The sequence below is a fragment of the Opisthocomus hoazin genome, chromosome 1 (genome assembly GCF_030867145.1).
Source record: "Opisthocomus hoazin isolate bOpiHoa1 chromosome 1, bOpiHoa1.hap1, whole genome shotgun sequence".
NCBI lineage: Eukaryota > Metazoa > Chordata > Aves > Opisthocomiformes > Opisthocomidae > Opisthocomus > Opisthocomus hoazin.
This window is the reverse complement of record NC_134414.1, coordinates 2485609-2507823: the sequence shown is the minus strand read 5'-3', so window position 1 is coordinate 2507823 and position 22215 is coordinate 2485609. Positions and strand designations below refer to the sequence as shown.

The window sequence follows — 22215 nt, the reverse complement described above, 5'->3', positions numbered from 1 at the left end:
CTCCTCAGTCCAAGTGCAAGTAGAGAGAAAATATACATTGAAATAGAGCCTGTTGCATTTCTTTTAGGCAACTTCATGATAGCAATAAATAATGGTCTAATGAATCATGTCTTCCAGAATTAAGATTTGCTCTTTTTTGGTTCTGTATCAAGTGTGAGTCATCGTGACTAAGCCGTATATGCATGTCTGTGTGCCTAAGAGAAGCATGAAATAATGTGCTCATTACAGAGGAGCTGCTGGATTCACAGCCAGTTTCAGCATCTCCCCATCCCTGGGCACACTGAGCCTCACAGGGTTTGGCATTGCTCCAGTTCAGCATGACCTCATTACCTGGACAGGTGAAATGTGGAAAGAGGTGTGGGCTGGGGAGGTGGGTTGTTTAAAGCACCTAGGCACTCACCTAATTCTGGTGGGACATTGATGAGCCACTGAGTCAGGTCTGGGCACCTAGTCCTTTGCAAGGTTGAGCCTGGTCAGAATAGTGAGAAAATGCACCTGGAAATTCTCAGCTGTGTCCCATGAGGTTCATAAAAAAAATGCAAATCCCTGCACCTGGGACAGAACAGCCCCTGCATTGGTACTGGCTCAGACTGCCTGGCTGGAGAGCAGCTCTGCAGAAAGGGCCTGGTGGGCAGCAGGTTGGACGTGAGTCCTTGGTGTGCCCTTGCAGCAATGAAGACCAACTGTGGACTGAACTGCATTTGTGAGAGTGCAACCACCAGGCCAGGGCAAGAGATTTTTTCCATTCAATCAGCAAGTGTTTGTGACTGCATCTGGAGTATTTGGCCCTGTTGTGGATCCTTCCATAAAGCAAACGTAATGATACACTGGAGCAAGTCCAGGTGAGGCCACTAAGATGGTCAGGTGGCTGGAGCTCACAACGTACAAGGAGAGGCTAAAGCAACTGGGGTTTGTGACTAGAAGAAGGCAAAAGAAGTTTCTAATTAAAGTCTTCCAATACCTGAAAAAGATTACAGACAAAATGGAGTCAGACTCATCAGAGATGAAAAGACAAGAAGATGGGTACAAAAGTCGCAATAGGGAGAAATTCAGTTGCACGATAAAGAAAAAATTCTTCCTCATGGCGGGTGGGACTTCAGTCCTTGGAAATTTCAAAAACTTCATGGGACAAGGGCTGGAGAAACTTGATCTAAGTAGACATGAAGGCTCTGAGCCAGTTAGCTGAACTGGCTGCTGTTAAATACGCCAGCACATTTAACCTGTTGGAAAAAAGTAAATAAAGGCAGAGAGTTCTCCAACAAAATGTGTAGGGAGTCAAGCCCTCATCCAGAGCCTTGCAGAAGTGGCCCTGCATAAAGCTCCAGACATCAGGGAGTCTGTCCATTTCAGGGGACCCATGGTAGCACCATCCCAGTTCCCAGCTGTATTAATGAGCATGCACAGCTTTCCACAAGAAACTCTTCTATTAGGTTACACATCTAAGATAATTTGTTCTGTTAAATACTTCAGGTACAGGATGCTGAATACACCCAGTGCTCATTCTTCAGACTGGAAGCATGTTTGCTCTTAAGGGCATTATAGATTTCAACTATAAAAACTTGTCTTCCATTTTAGCTTTCTGTCCTTGACAGTCGAGATTGGTAACTGCTTCAGTACAATCTTTCTCATGTAGCTGCCACTATTGGGAGTTCTGAGAGGCACTTCATCTCTCAAGTGACTGACTTTCTTGCTTAAAGTATACAAAGATATTAGATATGTCATTAAAATAATATAAAAGCAGGAACACACGTGCCTTATGGATTTTACCAGATAGGGCATTCTTTGGAGAATCAGCCACCCAAAGTCTGCTGCCCAATATTTCTTCCTGCTAAAGTGTGTATCAGACACGTGGAGGCAGGAGCTCCGTACGTGGGGGGAGTGAGTGCACATCTGCATGGCTTTGTAACATGGCTACCATAGCTCATGCTTTGAGAGTATTTATGGTGTACCATCAAAGCAAGCCATTTAGCAACCACTCTGTTCCAAAGAGTTGGGTAAACGCTAATGTGGTGATACCAGGATGCCTGATCCGTTCACCCAGGTATTCTTCATTGGCCAGGGAAAGCAGACTGCGTCCCCCAGTCCTCCTGAGCGCAGGAACTGCTTTGACTCTCATGGCATGGATTTTAGTTTTTGGTTCTGGTCCAGACACAAGGGTCAAGTGCAGGGTGGGCAGCTGTTATCCCGGACAGCCCCAAACACATCACTTGCCTGCCTTATTATCATTTTACCATTTCTTCGCCCTCCTTTTCACTGCCTTTGACCTTTCCCTTCTCCACTCCTACCTTCTCCCAGGTAAACAAGTTGCCTCTCGTTACTTTTTTCCTCGTTTGCCCCAGTTTTGCTGCATCGCTGTCAAAATTTGATATTTGTTTGGTTCCTGATGGCTTCGTAACTGGTGACTGAATGGCTTCTTACTCAGTGAATGCAAACTATGTGACTAATTGGTTTAATCACAGGTTGGATTATTTCCCAGACTGGGGGTTAATTCTTCATTACAGTACTCATTAGAAATACTTGAGCAAGATATGTTACACCCTCGGTAGCCAAAAAAAAAACTCTTACATATTTAAGTTTTTCTGGAGTGTGAACTCCTTCAGTGTGTAGTGGAAACACACCTCACAGAGCAGAGAAAATTCTGTGATAAATCACAGAATAAGGGAGCATGGAAAATGATTTAAATTAATTTGAATATTAATTGCTTCTGTCTTCACCCAGAAGTATACATTCAATAAGTAACAATGGTGTACGCAGCATAATAAGTTCATCCCACTAGTTTATAGTGAGCAATTAGCAAAGGTACTTTATGTGCTGTGGTGCCATGGGGAGAAACTATCCCTGGGCATGATGACCTTCAGTACACCCCTGCGGATCTCTTTAGATTTTATGCTGTAGATAACAGGGTTCAGGGCACGGGGAACCAGCAGGTAGATGCTGGCCAGGAGGACATGAACGAGAGGGGAAGCACGCTTGCTGAAATGGTGAACCATGCCAAGCCAGTCATGGGGATGTACAGGATCAGGACTGCCAGGATGTGGGACAGGCAGTTGTTGAAAGCTTTAAGACGCTCCCTCTGGGATGTGATGTGATGACCGGGGAGCACCTACACTGGAACAAAACAAAGCTCAAAAAATAAGTGTACTGCTCATAAACCAGAAAACAGGCACATGCATACTTATATATGCAGATTATACAAATTTCATAAACTACCCAGATTCATAGCAGTCGTTAGTGAATGTGCTGCTGATCTTTTATTCATTTCATTGATGACTGTGATAAAATAGAAAGCTCTCAGCAGACCTTATTGCAGCCTTCCAGTACCTGAAGGATCCTACAAGAAAGCTGGAGAGGGACTTTTGACAAGAGCATGTAGTGATAGGGCAAGGGGTGATGGCTTTAAACTGAAAGAGGGGAGATTTAGATTATATAAAACAAAGAAACTCTTCCCCGTGAGGGTGGTGAGGACCTGACACATGTTGCTCAGAGAAGCTGTGGCTGCGCCCTCCCTGGCAGGGTTCAAGGCAGGGTTCACAGAATCACAGAATAGTAGGGGTTGGAAGGGACCTCTGTGGGTCATCTAGTCCAACCCCCCTGCCTAAGCAGGGTCACCTACAGTAGGCTGCACAGGATCTTGTCCAGGCGTGTCTTGAATATCTCCAGAGAAGGAGACTCCACAGCCTCCCTGGGCAGCCTGGGCCAGGGCTCCGTCACCCTCAGGGTTGGATGGGGCTTTGAGTACCCTGGGCTGGTGGAAGGTGTCCTGGCCCACGTCAGGGGGGTTGGAACCAGATGATATTTAAGGTCCCTTCCAACCCAAACCATTCTGTGATTCTATGAATATATTCATGAATGAGAGAAAAAACTAGGCAAAAGCATCAGGGAGTTTTGAAATTTATCAGCTACCTCGATAGGTTAGAAGTTCCCAACAGCGATATTTTAAATACTACTGGTTTGAAGTCATAAAATGTGATTAGGTTACACAAGTCCATCCAGCAGTGAGTTAGACTTTTGCACCCCCTGTGATCCAGATTTTGTCTTAGGAAGGTGGATTACAACACTGAGGCTGTTTTAATTTTTTTCATGGTAAATATAACTTGTTACCCCAAAACCCCTGTAATTGTTCATCCAACAGATAATAACTGAATAATGTCCTGAAAAAAATTGAAATATAAATTTAATGCAAATTTCACCTGAGGTATTAGCAGAGAGAAATTTCTTTCAGAGAAAGAGAGCTGCAGGAATAAAATCTTGTGGCGATGCAGAGTTCCCCACGTGTGACATGTGGAATAGCCTGGACAGGGAACCAGAGACACAATGTTTGATGCTTAATTTCTCCCGAATGTAAACCCTTGAATCCCTGCATGACAACAGAGTCACTGCTACAAACAAGAGGTCTTTCCAGGGAAATGGAGGTCAAGCAACTTCAGCAAGAGTGCTGACAGTGAACATGATGTGAGATCCGAGCTCGCAGAGTTGTATAGAATAGAATGGAAGGGGCCTACAATAATAATCTAGTCTGTATCAGAGAGAGTTTTTTCTTATTCTCTGGGGAAACAAGTCTCTTACAGAAGGACTTCTTTAGTTTAGACTACAAGATTGGCAAAAGAAAAGCTGAATTGATCTAAAAATTGTCCGCCAGTTGGTGCGTGGTTGACAGTGATGACTCTTCAATATAACCCACAAGCACAACGTGACCCAGTGACAGGAAACTGAAGTTATGCAGAAATTGGATGAAATGAGACACTGCTAGTTTGAAAACCTGAGAATAAAAAAGGACAGATGACAAATTCTTCATCTTTTGGAACTTTAAAGCTAAGAACAGAAATTCTTCTGAGGTGTATGCTTCGCCTGAAGCCCGTACGATGGGCTGGATGAGTACATTGGTTATGAAATTCTTCTGGAAGTGTGATGCATGATGTCAGAAAAAATCATCACAGTGATCCTTTCTAGATCTAATATTATCTAACTTTCCTGTAACTAGGACTGCCCCCCCCAACATATTAATTAGAACAGAAAGAAGGGATTAAATACTATTTCCATACTTTGCCCTTGAGTACCACACAGCGAAACTTCTAAGCATCAAGATCAGGCTCTGCAAGTGCCCTCTGAGGTGTGAAACCTCATGGCAACGTTCCTGCTCTTTGCATTTTGGAAAGGTACCAAATTATGCTGCAGCTGGAGCTCAGTTTTGTCTGTGGTGAGAAAGCCCTAGTCAGACTCACCGAGTCCTCGAACAGCCGCTTATGAGGTCTCTGAAACATGTTTTGTAGAATCATAGAATGGTTTGGGTTGGAAGGGACCTTGTAGATCATCTTGTTCTAACTCCCCTGCCATAAGCCAGGACACCTTCCACCAGCCCAGGGTGCTCAGAGCTCCATCCAACCTGGCCTTGAACCCTGCCAGGGAGGGGGCAGCCACAGCTTCTCTGGGCAACTGGGGACAGAAACCCCCCAGGGACCTTGAATAAAGAGACTTGGTGGAACAGACAAACAACAGGGAATCAGAGTCAAATCTGCCTTCAGTTCACCAACACGGGGGACCAAGTCCCCCCTGTGCAAGGAGCTGTACGGATGCACGCTAGAGAAACCTCCTTTTCTGCGTTGCACTCACGCAACACACGGTAGCGTTGGGTCTAAGTAAGAAAGAAGTCTCTTGAGCCCTGGTTTTGCCAGTGCATGCGTGGAAGAATTGCTGCAGTCTTCTGGATGCCAAGCAGCAGGCTCACAACCTGCTGAGGGTCAGGAGCTGAAGCCTGGGGTGCGCAGAGCTATGACTGGACCCACCTGCTCTTGGATTTGCATGGCATTTCAAGTTCATTCGTGTGTTGTGGCCAGATGAGACCGGTGTATTTACCTGCCCTGATCACCTGCATGCCAGTTGTGCGAGTGGTGCTGTCGCACACAGATGTGTGATGTGTCTCCTCCTTGTTGCCAAGCAGAGATGTGCTGTGGTGGGGGGTGGTAGTAATGTGGAAACCCTTGATCTGTTCCACCCATTTTGTGTCTTACCCACCCTGCAGCAACTGTTCATTGCTCATTTGAAAGAAGCCCACGCCCACACTGCTTTTATGTGGTGGTAGTTGGACTCTCCTAGGACAGCAGTGACCCAGCACCTGGTCCCAGCTCTGCTGGGTAAAGTGTCTGCAAAATGCACTGTGAGATGTCGTCCAGATCCTGGCTGCTCCTCTCACAGGCTGTCACAAGCTCGCACATAGATCCTGCTTTTTTTGGCTCTTATTACCAAGGCTGCTCCTCCAACGCGTTCACCAGGGGAGAAAGTGTCAGATTTGTAATGGGATGGGTAGGAAATGTAACGTTGTCTTCTGTGGTCCCACAGTCCCCACCACCTTGCTTGCCCGCCCTTCCTCCTGCATCGAGGTCTCTTTGCTGAAGCTCTGGTTATGGGAACAGATTTTCTTGTAATAGCTCAAAGGACCAAAATGGGGTAACCTTTTCTTGGATGAGGTCTGCATGTTGAAAGGAGACCCATTCGACCCTGCACAGCTTGGGGTTCCCAGCATCAGAAAGGACGTAAGATTATGTGCGCTGTCCTCTCTTTATAGTGTTAGCTCTAACAAATGACATTTAAAATGATGGTTCACAGGGTCTCAGTGCCTTTCTGGTGCCGGGATCACCACAGACCAGCAGCTGCTGGTGCAGATCTCCTCCATGTAAGGTGAGAGGATGCAGCAGCAAGGAGGCTGTTTCACCATGGTTGTCCAGGGTGAGATGACAGCAGAGGTCTCCCACCTTTCAAACTCCATGGGCTCTCCCTGGGAGTTGGTGTGGTTGCAGAATGGTCTGCTGCTCCTTGGGCAGGTGAACAGCCCCTGAGGAAGCTCTGAGCTTGTTGGGGAGAGCTTGAAGACTGGCTGGCTGATGCTGTGACCTGGGCAGTGTTCAGGAAAGGAATAAGCGCATGGCAAGCACAGGGGGATCATTTCTCCGCTAAGCTCTATCGATCTGAAGCTCCGGCACTTCCTGAACCAAGAGCAGTGTTTCGTGTTGAATATTCCTTTATGGATTTTCTTTCCTGTGGATTTGCCTTACAGCTCAGTTCAGCCCCTGCAGACTTTTGACGTTTACAGTTCACTCTCACAAAATGTTCCAAAGCTTAATCCTGTTGAGTGAAAAACACCTCCTGAAATTGGTTTTAAATTTGCCACCTGCTATTCTGTTTAATGTGTCTTAGTTCTTGTATTAAAAGAGACAACGAGCAATTACATCTGAATGTCCTCTTCGAGCCACTCAAGATTTTACAGAGCCCTTCAGTCACCCATCTGCCAGGCTGGAGAGTCCTGGTTCACCCAGCTCTTCCTTGCATGGAAATTATTTTAGGCCTTTGGTTGTTTTTGTTGCCTCTTCCCAAAATCCTTCTAGTCCCTGTGAAGGTACGTGGAAGGTGGGAGCATCTGCTTCATTGAGCTTGTCAGATCAAGACCTTTGCAGCTCAAAGGGAAGAGTAAGTAACAGGGAAAGGCACAAAAACACACAGAGAAACAAACCTGACAGATAATGGAGACAGTAGCAAAGACCAAAACTCCTCAGCCACTATTTGACAGGCCATTAAGTAACCCGAAGCTCAGCTTTGGAGAGGATCAGCCTGGTCTTTGTAGCTGATAGGAAGTGGGAAATGATGGATGAGAGGAGTCGGGGTATCTGAGGGTCCTGTGGGACAGTGCAAGGCTGATAAAGGAACCCTCAGGGGAAGGGTCAGAGGTGGGAAAGGGACGCTGGGGAGGACAGGGATGGGGGGGAGATCAAAGGGATGGGGTACACAAGGGGCTGGCTGCAGCCATACAGAGGTCAAACACTGGCACAGACTGCAGGATCCATCCTGCTCCGTGTTTCGACAGGGGGGACTGGAGAGGGTGTGCAGCAGCAGTCCGATGGCAGCGGTCGCAGCTTGGTGACACGTGGGACCCATTCAGGAGGCAACTGGCACCCATGGGCATCAGTGACTCCCTGCTGCGGGCAATAAAGTCTACTGAAGGCTACATAGGACCATGGGGAGTGAGCTATGGGTCAGAGCAAGAGTCCTACAAGCTCACTGTTTTCTGTCCGAGCACTGTGAGAGGACATTTTGCTTTTTATGTGCACCACCCCCTCCGTGCTGCTGGTCTCCAGTCGTGGTCTGGGCGCAACGTTCCTCAGCCTGTTCACATCTTCCTGGACAACCTGTGCGTGCAGCTTCCACCTGCACTAAACCCCACCATTACTGGGATGAAAACCCACCAGCTCTGGGAGAAATCACTGAGGATACTTAAAATGCTACTCCTTAACATACTGCTAACATACCATTAACATGCTATTCCTGAAATATTTCGTTGACCGTTCCCCTCGTTGTTAAAGGCCACACATGAGCCTTGGGCCCCCATCCAAAGACACTTTCAATACTGTTTTTCAGTGGACCTTGGCCTACTGTTGGACAGGAAAACAGGCAGAAACTACATCTGATATATACCAGAAACCTTTCTAGACTGGTCATTACCCCATATGCTCTCTCTGACCACTAACATACACTGCATTGAACCCAGCAGCTTGTTTTTCTCCAAAGCATCTTCCAAAAAGTTATTCAGTCAAATTCTAAAAAAATCAAAAGCTGGAGAGTTCAGCATGTTCCTAATGCTTCCACTAACTTCTTCCAGTGGTAAAATATCAGCACTGCAGAATGCGCACCCGCTTACGTGGACTCTGAAGAAAACTGCTTTTTGACCTTCACCCTGGGACTTGTTCATTATGCTGGAAACGGGGGGAAAACAAACTTACCCAGCAAAATCCCTCCCCAGTGGGGTCGCTTTTGGACTCTGCAGAGAAGGTATCGAGCTGTTGCGCCAACCTCCACAGCGTGGGTATAAACACAGAGTTAAATTAATGTGGCTGCTGGGGTTTGGGAGTTGCAGAGATGTGAACCACAGAAGCGTTTGGGTTTAGCGTGATCCATTTTGTGAAAAAACATCTTGTCCCCTGTGCAGAGGAAAGAATGAACCTTATCACTGAAACTAGATGAAAAAATCAGATTCCCCTTCCCCTGAGCCCTCTCATCCTTGGTTCTCGTGTCTTTCTGCCTGAGAGCAACTTCTGCACAGCACAGACGGAAGAGACCAGACAGCTTGGGTACCGTGGTATGTCTAGCCTTGAGAAAACCTAGCTCACCAGAGCTGACCGCCCGAGTGCTCCCAGCTTCTGGAGAGACACTCTCTGCCTCCAGTGAACTCTGTCCTGTCAAATAACGCCAGATGGGAGCTGGAAGGCTGTTCACCCATGCCTGTGCTAAGATGCAGCGACAGCTGTACCGGTGCTGTAAACACACCTGCAGTCACAGAATCACAGAATTACAGAATGGTAGGGGTTGGAAGGGACCTCTGGGGGTCATCTAGTCCAAGTCTCCTGCCAAAGCAGGGTCATCCAGAGCAGGCTGCACAGCACCGCGTCCAGGTGGGTCTTGAATATCTCCAGAGAAGGAGACTCCACAGCCCCTCTGGGCAGCCTGTTCCAGTGCTCCATCACCCTCAGAGGGAAGAAGTTCTTCCTCGGGTTCAGACGGAACTTCCTGTGCCTCAGTTTGTGCCCATTGCCCCTTGTCCTGTCGCTGGGCACCACTGAAAAGAGCTTGGCCCCATCCTCCTGACACCCACCCTTCAGATATTTATAAGCATTTATTAGGTCCCCTCGCAGCCCTCTCTTCTTCAGGCTGAACAAGCCCAGCTCCCTCAGCCTCTCCTAGTAGGGCAGATGTTCCAGTCCCCTCATCATCCTCGCAGCCCTCCGCTGGACTCTCTCCCGTAGCTCCTCATCTTTCTTGAACTGGGGAGCCCAGAACTGGACACAGTACTCTAGATGAGGCCTCACCAGGGCAGTGTAGAGGCAGTCCTCCCCGTCGTGTCCTGTGTCACTGATGTCCTTGTGCATGTGCTTGCATGACATCTGCGGCAGAGCACGGAGCGGGGAACTCGTGTCTGGTCCCACCACGTCCTGCGAGCAGCGGTGCAGACCTGCCCTGCATCTCCCCAGGCTGCCCTGGGCATCGGGTACCCGGCAGGAGGCTGAGGGCTGGCCGGATGCGGGAGGAGGTGCTGAGCTCCTCGGGGTCCCCGTTGCTGGGTGTACATATGCCTGCAGACCACAGAAACCCACCTGTGGTGCCCAAAATTGTCCTGGATGCCTAGCCTTCAGCTGGAGGAGATCTAGCAGAGATCCACACAGGCGTTAGTGCCCGGACAGCAGCTCAGCGCCCCGGACACCGCGGATTTTGGCTGAGCTGAGATGCTTTCCAGGCTGCATGGACAGCCTCGGGTGGACCTGAGTGCATGTTCAGGCAGGGACACACAGACACATCTTCAGGCTGAAGGGGCAGAACAAGCTGAAGGAGGAAAAACGATCCGAGTTCTGGAACACCTCTCCTATGAGGATGGTCTGAGAGAACTGGGGCTGTTCAGTGTGGAGAAGGGAAGGCTCCAGGGAGACCTTAGAGCAGCCTGTCAGTACTTAAAGGAGGTCTACAGGAAAGATGGAGACAGGCTTTTCAGCAGGGCCTGTTGCTATAGGACAAGGGGTAATGGTTTTAAACCGAAAGAGGGGAGATTCAGAGCAGATACAAGGAAGAGATTTTTTTACGATGCGGGGGTGAGGCACTTGCACAGGTTGCCCAGAGAGGTGGGAGATGCCTCATTCCTGCAAATATTCAAGGTCAGGTTGGATGGGGCTCTGAGCACCCAGGTCCAAATGGAGATGTCCCTGCTTATGGCAGGGGGGTGGACTAGATGGCCTTTAATAAAGGTCCCTTCCAACCCAAACTAGTCTATGATTCTATAATCGTACATGCACTCTTAGCATCAAGGACATCTCTCTGAAAAACACAGCATCAACCCCATCACGCTTCTGGCATGGGGCTAACTGCCTCCTTTATAGTTAAGTGGGAGAAATAAGCATTGGTGAGGGATTGTTTGTCCCATCCTAAGATGCACAGCATGGACCAGGTAAGCTCCTGGCAGTGTCTGACTCTCCTCTGGATAAGGAAGGTGTCTATATGCGACTAGATGGACGTTTTTAGAGGCTTATTGCACTTGGCCCTGAACAAGTGAGTTTTTCCCAAAACCATTTTTTCAATTTCCTTCTCTAATTGTTATTTCTAGTATAATTTATTGGCTGAAAAATAAGAATAAAACACCTGCCACACTATAATGCAGAAACCGCACAAGCTGGCTCTTTCATCCCAAGCACAGCTGACTGATAAACCTCGGTGGATTTGTGCACTGTGATTGTTTTCACTCCTGTTTTCAGTCTGTTTGTTCAAATCAGCGACTTTTACAATCTGCCCAAGGTGCATTCAGCTGTGACTGGATAAGCAGGTCCCCCGTGTAACCCAGGAGAAGAGCCACTCTAAACAGCAGAAGCTGGGAAGCGAAGCACAGCGGAGTTGGACTCAATGTGTCCAGGACTAGGAAAACCTCCAGGAAAATCCCAGATGGCACCTAGCACAAGGGGAAAGAAAAAAAATAATCTCAAAAATGGGGCACATTCACTTTGTTCCCAGGCTTTTCTTTTTAACTGCATACCCATTTTGGAAATCGAGACCGTCGCTTTTGCTGGGCTGGAATTCATGCCCTGCAAGGTTGTTCTGTGACCCAGACTGAACTGGGGAGTCACAGAGCATATTGCTCCTCCCGGAGCAATGAACGCCAGTTGTTTTGCATATGGGATGCTAAGATATGGGCCATCCTCAATAACCTCAGTGCTCGGTGTAATTTGCTGTGACAGCCAGACTGGGGGCTGCTAGCACTAGTTGACAGAACCAAGGGAAAAGCTTCCCTGCGTGTGTTATACCTGTCAAGAAACGAGCAGTGCTGAAGCAAACTGATCTGATGAGAAAACAGAAGAGATATTGGATAGTAAGATCATGTAAGATACTGGGGTGCATTTTCTGAAGCACTTCATTGGGTGCAGAAAACCTGCTTTCGACCACGTCCAAATTCAATGCTCAGCTGCTATTTTTGCCTCTCCTTCTGGGTGCAATGACATATCTAAAGGATGATCTGTATCCAAGTGGTCAGAGTGATGTGGGACTTTATTATCCAACTTATCTCATAATTACCTGAAATTCTGGGAAAAAAACCCTTGTGGGGCCCCAACAACATTTATTGCTGACCTCTGCTGTGCCCCTGACACTGACAGTTATCAGATCAAGGTGACTCACCCATTAGAAAAGGATAGCTTCCACATCAGTAATTATTTCATCTTCATGCATCAGAAGGACGCAGTTTTGCTATTGGGAGCAACGGATACAGTATTAGAAAATGCTCATGTAGAATTTTTTTTAAAAGCTAATCACTTTAATGCTGGGCCATTTTTACCTCCAGCAAACAACAACCATTAATGACGCATTTTTCTGAAAAATGTGGTTTTATCAGATGTTAGCTGGCTGACCCTGCCTTTTGTTTCAGAAGAGAGATAATTTCTTTTATTAGCCCAAAGGATGTAGTTGGAAGATGAAGCTTGCAGAAGAGCCTTCTTTCTATAAAATGTGCTGATGTAAATAACAGTCTCTGATCACACTTAGCTACTACCCCTCTCTGCTTTATAATTTGTGATTTTGGGGGTCCTCATGGCTCCACACAGAGAAGGATAAGAAGGGGAAACCTTGCCTGCATGCAGTTTTTCTGATGGGAAACTCTGTGTGCATCCAGTAATAACACACAATATTACTGTAATAACAATTCTGCTCAAAGTCCTCGGGCTGAGCCTGGATGAGAGACTCATGGGGGGCAAACTCTGCCTTCAATCCAGGATTTTCAAGAAAAACAAAAAAATACATCTTTTTGTTTAATATCTGAGAAATCCAATCTGCCTGTGCAATTTGCTGACGAAAATACAGGAAGGCCAAGAGTGATGGTGGGTGTCTACAAAGACCCAAGTATATATTATTACTGAAATAATACCAAGGAGTTCACATCCCCATATCACTGCTTAGTGAAGATCATATCACTAGGCAGAAGATGCTTTCACAGAATCACAGAACGGTCGGGGTTGGCAGGGACCTCTGTGGGTCATCTAGTCCAACCCCCCTGCTGAAGCAGGGTCACCCAGAGCAGGGGGCACAGGACCTTGTCCAGGCGGGTCTTGAATATCTCCAGAGAAGGAGACTCGACAACATGTAGATAAGGAATATTAAAATACATATATGGCAAATGAGATGCACAGGATAGTGGTAGAAAATATATATCTAATGTGAAATTTTCAATGGAAAAAAAATTTTCGAGGGCTACAAGGATGGTGAGGGGACTGGAACATCTCTCCTACGAGGAGACGCTGAGGGAGCTGGGCTTGCTCAGCCTGGAGAAGAGAAGGATGAGAGGGGACCTAATATATACTTACAAATATCTGAAGGGTGGGTGTCAGGAGGATGGGGCCAAGCTCTTTCCAGTGGTGTCTAGCGACAGGACAAGGGGCAACGGGCACAAACTGGAGCAGAGGAAGCTCCAGCTGAACCCGAGGAAGAACTTCTTCCCTCTGAGGGTGCCGGAGCCCTGGCCCAGGCTGCCCAGGGAGGCTGCGGAGTCTCCTTCTCTGGAGATATTCCAGCCCCGCCTGGACAAGGTCCTGTGCAGCCTGCTCTGGGTGACCCTGCTTTGTCAGGAGGGTTGGACTGGGTGACCCACAGAGGTTCCTTCCAACTCCTAACATTCTGTGATTCTGTGAAATATGATAAGCAGGAATAGAAGGAACCTTAAGACATCTTGTGGTCCATCTCCCACCCTAAAAGACAGCAGTTTATCTGAACCATCCCAGAAGAGTATTTACTAAATCTGTTCTAACATTTCAGAATGGCATCTCCATACCTCTCGAAAAAATCTCATGCTTAGAATGAGTCCTCACGCTTCATATTCTGTGGACTTTTAATTATTTTGTTGCTCTCCTTTTGCTAGCAAGTCAACGTGTTTCTTTACAGAAGATGCCCCCAAACTGTGATTTTGGTGCTGAGAAGAACAGGATGGTCACTCTGTGTGCCCTGGGTACGGCACTCCTACTCATACGTTCTGGCATAGTCTTCACTTCAGGTTTTATGTTCTTGTTTATTTTAGCAAACCGTGAGATTGTTGACTAATGTTTGCCTTGTCTACTCCGGTACTTCCCAAAGCTTTGCTGTAAAGATGCTGCCTGCTCTATTTCTACTTTGAAATAATAATAATAATAATAATAATAATAATAATAATAATATCATCATCTATAGATTAATATTACTGCCAGACTAACCAGTTTGATACTGACATAAATCCTCCTGTTCTTACCAGCCCAATGTTGTGAAATGCATTTCTAGTGTCACATCCAGGGTATCAGGACAGTCCTGAATTTCAGCCTTCTCCCCATTGTACCATCAGTCCTGCTTTGTTCTCACTGGCGAATTAATAAGCAGTCTCCCTATTCAATCTCCAGAAGGATGCTGGATTTACACCAAAATTTTTAAATAGTCAGGCGGAATAATAAAGAAGATGTCAGTCTGTTACATTTATATGGAATACACTGATTAAAGGCCAGATCTTTTAAGCAAGATCAGCTCTATGTACCCAACATGACATGACAGCTACTACATTCAGACCCAAAGAAACCTGTATTTGCTTAAAAGCTCCTTAATGAAAAAAGTGAATAACTGCAGAAATAAGATAGCTTCCTTCATAACCCTGTTTGCTTCATCCTTGACAATGAACAATTGATAACTTCTCTTTGAAAAAGTCTTTTTTTCCGATGAGTTTTGCCTTCACTTTGTGGTAGTTTCATTTAGATCATTCTCTGCTTTCTTGTTTCCGAATACATTATGTGAAACGTGTCAAAAGCACAATTACAGTCGAGGCAGATTTAACTTTCTGTTTCTTCCCTGTCAGCAAGGCATTTTACCCCCTCAAAAGGAAAAATTAGCTTGCTTTGTCACAATTTGTTCCTAAGAAATTCATGGTCATTGCTACTTACTTCCTTGATGTGTCATGAGTGCTCCATAAATATTTAGTTCATCGGTTTCAGTATTTTTCAGGAAATGTTAATCCAGCTGGATTGTAATTCTCCATCGCTGCTTTACCCTTTTCCAAATTTCTGAAGTCAGGCTCTAGGGTTACCTGCTTCCAGTCTGGGTTTCTTTCTCTTTTATCTTCCGTTTATTCTCAAAGATATCTGCCAACCACCTTTGGACGACTCCTGCCCGCTCTCGGAGTACTCTAAGGCAAACGTCACCCTGCCCTTACACTGCACCAGTCATTTAAAGCCATCTGTTTTCTTAACATTTTAACATATTTTTCCTCATTTCCCCTGATTTCTTCCTTTGCTGCTGATATTGGACTGCTTCAGGGAAAAATAATTTGTAATTAAGAAAAATAATACAGGTCATGCACGTTCACCATTCAATGTGCTTCCCTAGCATTTGAGTAACAAAGCAATTCTGACATTAATCTATGTGTCTAAGTGCAAATTGCTTTTTGCCTTCCCCTTCCTTTCTGTTTTTGCTTAATATGCTCTTGCTGTTTCTTTCTGTAAATCATCACTAGTTTGATCAAGCTCAAAAGCTCATGTTTTTTTCTTACGCTAGGGATAACTGCAAAGATGGTGATTTATGCATGCTGATTTTTAGTGCCCTTCTTGCTTATTTACTCTACTGATGGGTTTTGGGAAAAAAAATGCTCCTTTTATCACATCTTTAATGAACCGCATAGCTTCCTGAAAAATATTCTCATAGGCATTTTCCTCGTGAGATACCACTATCTCAATTTTAACAAGTCCACTTTGCTGAAGTCTACTACTTTCAACTACAAAAAACAAGCAAGCAAACAAACAAAGCAAATAAAGCCCCTCAAGAATAAAGAGCTTTAAAAAGTTGTAGTGCTGTTCAGTGGCACTACTTCTTTCCTTGAAATAATTACCATGGACGCCATGGGAAATTTAGTGTTCCTGTACATGCCTATAGAGTTGTTGTGTGGGCAAAGCCATAAGCCCTGGACAAAAGTCAAACACCACAGGGGAGTGAAAGGTATTTTGGGACAGGGCTGAGACCAAACAGTTTCTCTTCACCTTGACATCAAATTCTCCCTCTCTGCTTGCAGATGCCCAGCTCCAGCGTTCCATCCCCTCCCGCTCCCGCACGCCACAGTCCTGGTTGCCACCGTGGCTCCACTCCCGGTGACCCTCGCAGGGCACAGCCTGCCTGAGACTGTGCCCATCATTCTCTCCATGCTGCCGGTCTCATCCTTGGCTCCAACAACCTTGGTCACAGCAGACCAGCCGCCTGCTCCTTCTCAGTCCATTGGTTTGGGTGCAATGTTCCTCAGCCTGTTCACATTTTCCTGGACAACCCAAGCGTGCAGCTTCCACTTGCACTAAACCCCACCATTTCTGGGATGACAACCAATCAGATCTGGGAGAAATTGCTGAAAATACTCAACCCTTAGAATCTGTTGTCCTGCAAGGTCTCCAGTGATCATCCCATCCTTTCAGAAAGCTGCACAAACCAAAGCACAGCCACCAACACAGCCAGATTCACTGACTTCTTCCCTCTCCTGCTGGAGAGCAGCTCTGTGGAGAGGGACTGGGAGTGCTGGGGGACGACAGGGTGACCAGGAGCCAGCAATGTGTCCCGGGTTGCCAAGAAGGCCAATGGGATTCTGGGGTGCATGAGGAGGAGTGTGGGCAGCAGGGCGAGGGAGGTTCTCCTTCCCCTCTACTCTGCCCTGGGGAGGCCCCATCTGCAGAGCTGTGCACAGTGCTGGGCTCCCCAGTTCAAGAAAGATGAGGACCTACTGGAGAGAGTCCAGTGGAGGGCTACGAGGATGGTGAGGGCACTGCAAGGAGAGGCTAAGGGAGCTGGGCTTGTTCAGCCTGGAGAAGAGAAGGCTGCGAGGGGGCCTTCGAAATGCCTCTAAATATCTGCAGGGTGGGGGTCAAGAGGACAGGGCCAGACTCTTTTCAGTGGTGTCCAGCGACAGGACAAAGGGCAAGGGGCACAAACTGAAGCAGAGGAAGCTCCAGCTGAAGACGAGGAAGAACTTCTTCCCTCTGAGGGTGATGGAGCCCTGGCCCAGGCTGCCCAGGGAGGCTGTGGATTCTCCTTCTCTGGAAATGTTCAAGACTCACCTGGACAAGGTCTTGTGCAGCCTGCTCTGGGTGACCCTGCTTGGGCAGGGGGATTAGATTGGATGATCCACAGAGGTCCCTTCCAACCCCTACTATTCTGTGACTCTGCACCCCAGAAAATTGCCTGTGGAACCAGGTTTCTCCAGATCTGCCCCAGCCCAGGGGATTCTGGCTCTCCCAGGCAGATGGAGAAGAGGTGGCTCATCTGCAGTCAGAGGTGAGAAGGATGTCGCCTGCCACACTCTGCTCTTGCGCACGGCATCACTGGAGGAGGATGCCTGGGGGGCACGGCAGTGCTGATCCCTGTGACACCCCCACGCACTGCTCAGACTGCTACAGACGTGCTTGCTGCCCTTTCATCTTCCCCTTGCCCTCAGCAAACCTTTCTTTGACATCTCCGCTTCACTGGCATTTCCCCAAACATCTTGACATTTCCAGAGGAATCAGTGTGCAAAAGCAGTCTCTGTTTTCCTGAACCCCCCCCCCCCCCACCTCATCCTGAGACCCATTTGCTGTCCAGCTGCCCTCCTGAGATGTGGTCTTACTACCTCAAATGGGACTTTTCTTTTTTCCCTTTTCATGTGAGCTCACTGACAAAACACTGCCCAACTGGAGCCTGACTGCTGGCTCAGGGGATTTGTAGGCTGGGGTTTTCATATCCTCTTTGATGGCTCTGTTCAAGGTGCCCCAGTGTGGTGGACCGGTGTGGACCCACTCTGACAGCACAAATTGCTCAGACCTGTTTCTATGGACAGCAGCTCAGGGACTCACAGCAGAGGATCAATCTGGAAGCTGCTCCCAACCCTCTTTCTCTCCTATACCTGTCTCCAGACCCCTGGTCCATCCAATCTAGACCCCAGAGCCCAAATCCCTCACTCTCCATGCGCTGGCCAGAAGTCCACTGGTGGATTACACACACCTGCAAACGCACACATTCCTTTAATAATTCCTTAATAACTCCAAAGAATTTCTGCTGTCAGCCCTTCCAGTAAACATTGTGATGAATCTTGTACAGTTCCATAATTTTCCTGTTCAATCCTCAACTTCTCCCACAGGCATCTCACAAAAATCCTATACCTGTTCAGGGAGTAATCCCAGAATTTGCATAGTCTCCTGGAGACAGTTCCTTCTGATGAATTGCTCTAGTTTCCAAATAGGGACAATGGCTCAACCAGTCATCTCTGATGGTCTTAGGAGCAGTAGATGTAAAGGAATGAGCCTGGCAGGCTTCCCCCACCTGGTCACTGCTCCACGGATCTCTGTCTGGCCTTTGGGGTCATTTGAGCAAACACTGTCAGCTATCCTTGCACATGGACTCAGTCAGCAGAGCCCCTAATGAATCACAGGGTATCGTTAACATAGGAAGCATTTTCACTCAGAGGATGTTCAGTGAGAAGATGAATCATAGAAGCATAGCTTGGAAAAGACCTCTAAGATCATCAAATCCAACTGCCAACCCAACACCACCATGCCTGCTAAACCATGTCCCCAAGTGCCACATCTACAAGTATTTTGAATCCCTCCAGGGATAGGGACTCCACCACTGCCCTGGGCAGCCTGGTCCGATGCCTGACCACTCTTTCAGTAGAGACATTTTTCCTAATATCCAATCTCAAACTCCCCTGATGCAACTTGAGGCCATTGCCTCTTGTCCTATCACTAGTTACTTGGGAGAAGAGACCAACACCTGCCTCACTACACCCTCCTGTCAGGGAGCTGTAGAGAGCAAGAAGGTCCCCCCTCAGCCTCCTCTTCTCCAGACTGAGCAGCCCTAGCTCCCTCAGCCGCTCCTCATCAGACTTGTTCTCCAAACCCTTCACCAGCCTCGCTGCCCTTCTCTGGATACACTCCAGCCCCTCAATGTCCTTCTTGGAGTGAGGGGCCCAAAGCTGGGCACAGAATTTGAGGTGCGGCCTCACCAGTGCTGAGTCCAGGGGCACGGTCACCTCCCTGCTCCTGCTGGCTGCACTATTCCTGATACAGGATAGATGTGTGCATGTAAGGTGTTGACTTGGCCCATGGCACATAAGCAGATGGAGGTGGTGTCTGTTGCAATAGTTAAGGAGCTAAACCCTTGTAAGCTGGGTGTTTTTGCTGTTTGTAAAACTCTTTTGAGTTCTCTCCATTCAAAAGACTTCAAGAGATTTCATTTCAGTTATACTGTTCTCAAAGAATGAGTGAACAGTGCTATTTAACATGCTAGGATTAAAGCACAAATGACTGCAGAGTCGTAAAGGCTATCACAAGAAGCAGTCAAATCCAGAGAATGGCACAGGTGAAACATTTGACCTTTTATCTCAACTCATGGCTGAGCAGATGAGCTTAGACTGTGCTAAGAGATGGACAGCTGATCTAATCAGCCTCTTCTCTTCAAGGATGCCTTTTTCTAGAACAGCTTCATAAAACTAAACCTTTCTATAGCACATAGTGAATGACCCCAGCTCAGTAGTAACATTGAGCTGTTGACTGCTCACCAGACGCAACAAATCACTACAGCCCAGCAGATGCTGTATGATAACTGAAGAAGCCTCCATCCAAAATATCCTCAATGCAAGGAAATGCTAAAGCAATGACAGAGTCCAGCTACCTCCAGCCTGGAGTCATCCCATCCCCTCAACTCCTCTGTCAGACGTTGCTGTCTGTCTCAGGCAGAGCTGCCTCTGAGAGGCAGATCCTGTGAATCGGTTTAGGTTTTAAGCTGTAGATGATGAGGTTCAGCATGGACACACACACCCACCCCCCAGCAGGTAGACATTGTCTATGATGTGAACCATGTTTGCCATACCAGTGAACCACAGACAAGATAACTAGGATAGGATGCGGGACAGGCAGTTGTTCAAAGCCATGAGATGCTCCCTCTGGGATGTGATGCTCAGAATGGCCCTAGAAATATGTAGCATAAAAATGAGGATGAGGTCAAAAGCCAGAAAGACTACAGCAAAGCCATAGTAGTTGTTGAACGTGATCTCTACCACACACCAGCTTGATCAGGTCCTGATGCAGACAGTAATGGTAACCTTAATTCCAGAACTGGAGGAATGCTTGTTGAGACAGCTGGACCAGCCCAGGACACCAGCCTGATCCTGGCACTGGTGAGCATGGAAGAGTACCTCAGCAGGTAGTAGATGGCTACATAGTGATCAAAGGTTGTGGCTGGAAGCACAGAGGACTCCACGAAGGAGAAGAAAGGAATTAAAAAGAAGAATGAACAAGCCAAGCATCAGGACTAACCTGCCTGGCATCAAACCACAAAACACATCATTGTTGGTATTTTAGAGACAAACTCAAACTGGTGATGACAGCACCAGGAATTGGTTAGACAGGAACTGATCCAGGGCCTCTCAGAGGCTTGTGCCAGTCCTGGTGACAAGCAGGGTTGTGCTGTTCCCCATAAGTGACAGAAGATAAGAAGAAGAAAGTGGGATAAAGAGCAAGCTGCAACCATCTTCCGTCCCAGAAATGCCAGTCAGGATTAACACCCAGGGTTTGCAAGCCATTGCTGTTTCATAATGTCATACTGCGATGTGGGTGCTCTGCAGTACATCTCTACAGCGTGTTTTAAGGAAGAGCCCCTTTCCCTACTTCACAGCAAAAATTTGAGGGTGTAGCCTAGCCTTTCCTTTCCTCGTTTTCCAGCAAGAACAGTTATGCTCCTGTTGACAGTCTTAGCAACTCCTCTTCCAGCAAGAGGGAAAGAGGAACTGATGGTAGCTGCAGGTCAGTTTGCCCAGATCTCACCCAGTAGGCAAAATTATCTTACCCTTGCCAAGCATGGGAACAGTACCAACAGAACTGGTGAAGTGTCTGGGGAGCAAGTGTCTACAGCTGGAAGCTTCTCATAAAGAAGAGATGCTGGCTGCAGTATCACTTGCAGCTAATCCCAAATGAGCTTTCAAAGGGTAAAAACCATAAATGGTTGGAAACAGTGAGGTCAGACCTTCCTCCAGGGACAGGCCTGCAGACAGGGTTTTCACATTGATGTGGGACAGGAGGACTTCACACCAGCCCTGAAGAGAATCCCAATACACCTCCAAGACCAGTACCTGAGCATTTAGACACAGTGGCAGAGCTGACCAGAACTTGCCTAGCCAACAAGTGCATGGACCATGGGAGCTGCCTGGGTGAGAATTTCCCTTGACCCAAGCAGCTTTGCCTTTAGAGTTGTTTTTTTTCCTATATGGAGATTGCTGTCATAGGAATCAGCTCCAGATGTTTCCTCTTCCCTGATCCTACCTGGGTCAGACAGGGCAAACATCATACCCCACACATGGGCTAGAAGACCTTTGTGACTTTAAGCCAGGGTCAGTCCTAGAAGATCTTCAGTTTTTGCAGACAACATGTTGAAGTTAGAGAGGGTAAGAAAGTGCTTCTGTGTTTTATATAACAGCAAGCAATGAGTAACCAGCTACAATAGAGGCTGCATCATTAGGAGCATTTTAAAAACAATAAACCAGAAAAACTTTTGGGAATAGCTGCTTTGATCTAAAGACTCCTTAAAATACTTCAAGTACTATAAAGCTCTGCAGACTGGACAGCTGTGGACTTTGCCTAACCTAAGCAGCCCTATGCATTTTCCTGTCACTCTTTCCCCTTCGCTATTCCTTTCACAAGTTGCTGAAGTTTTGCTAGAGGCTTGTTTCTGCTTTGGAGGAAGTCAAAAGCACAGCAGTGAGCCTTTACACAGCTACTGATGACGTCTGCAAGTCTCATGGGAGGCTGTGAACCCTGACTCCTGGGGGAAGAGAATGTTTCAAAGCAACACAGATACTCATCCCAAACCAGGTCATAGGCAGGGGGAGGAAAGCTCTACCAGTCAACCTGAACTGCACGGCTGCAGCTAAGGAGAGAGAGCTTCTCCACGTACAATCTCAAGTCAAGGACAGTTCTTTGAGATGCTTCTCAGGGGCATTTGCTGGGTTGGGAAAGCAGGAGCCACTTGCACCAGGCTGCAGCAGCAACTTGCATTTAGCTCCAGTAATCTATGCACAGAAGGTCAAAGAGCTCCTCATCCAGCTTGGAGAGGTCCAGCTCAGGGGGAAGCAAAAGAGTGGCTGTGACTAGGGAGAGACCTTATAGGTGCTTCTCATACCTAGCTGTGGCCTGC

At 47.3% G+C, this 22215-nt stretch overlaps 1 protein-coding gene across 1 annotated transcript; it reads right to left on the bottom strand.

Moving 5' to 3' along the window:
- Nucleotides 1-1951: 1951 nt before the first annotated feature.
- LOC142360555 (olfactory receptor 51I2-like) lies at nucleotides 1952-21366 on the bottom strand. Its single transcript, XM_075413835.1, is given in 10 exon segments — nucleotides 1952-2176; nucleotides 2232-2413; nucleotides 2834-2989; nucleotides 2992-3071; nucleotides 19965-20083; nucleotides 20085-20121; nucleotides 20123-20313; nucleotides 20316-20360; nucleotides 20872-20985; nucleotides 21265-21366. Coding segments are annotated over 10 exon segments (1251 nt in total).
- Between the last annotated feature and the right edge of the window lie 849 nt (nucleotides 21367-22215).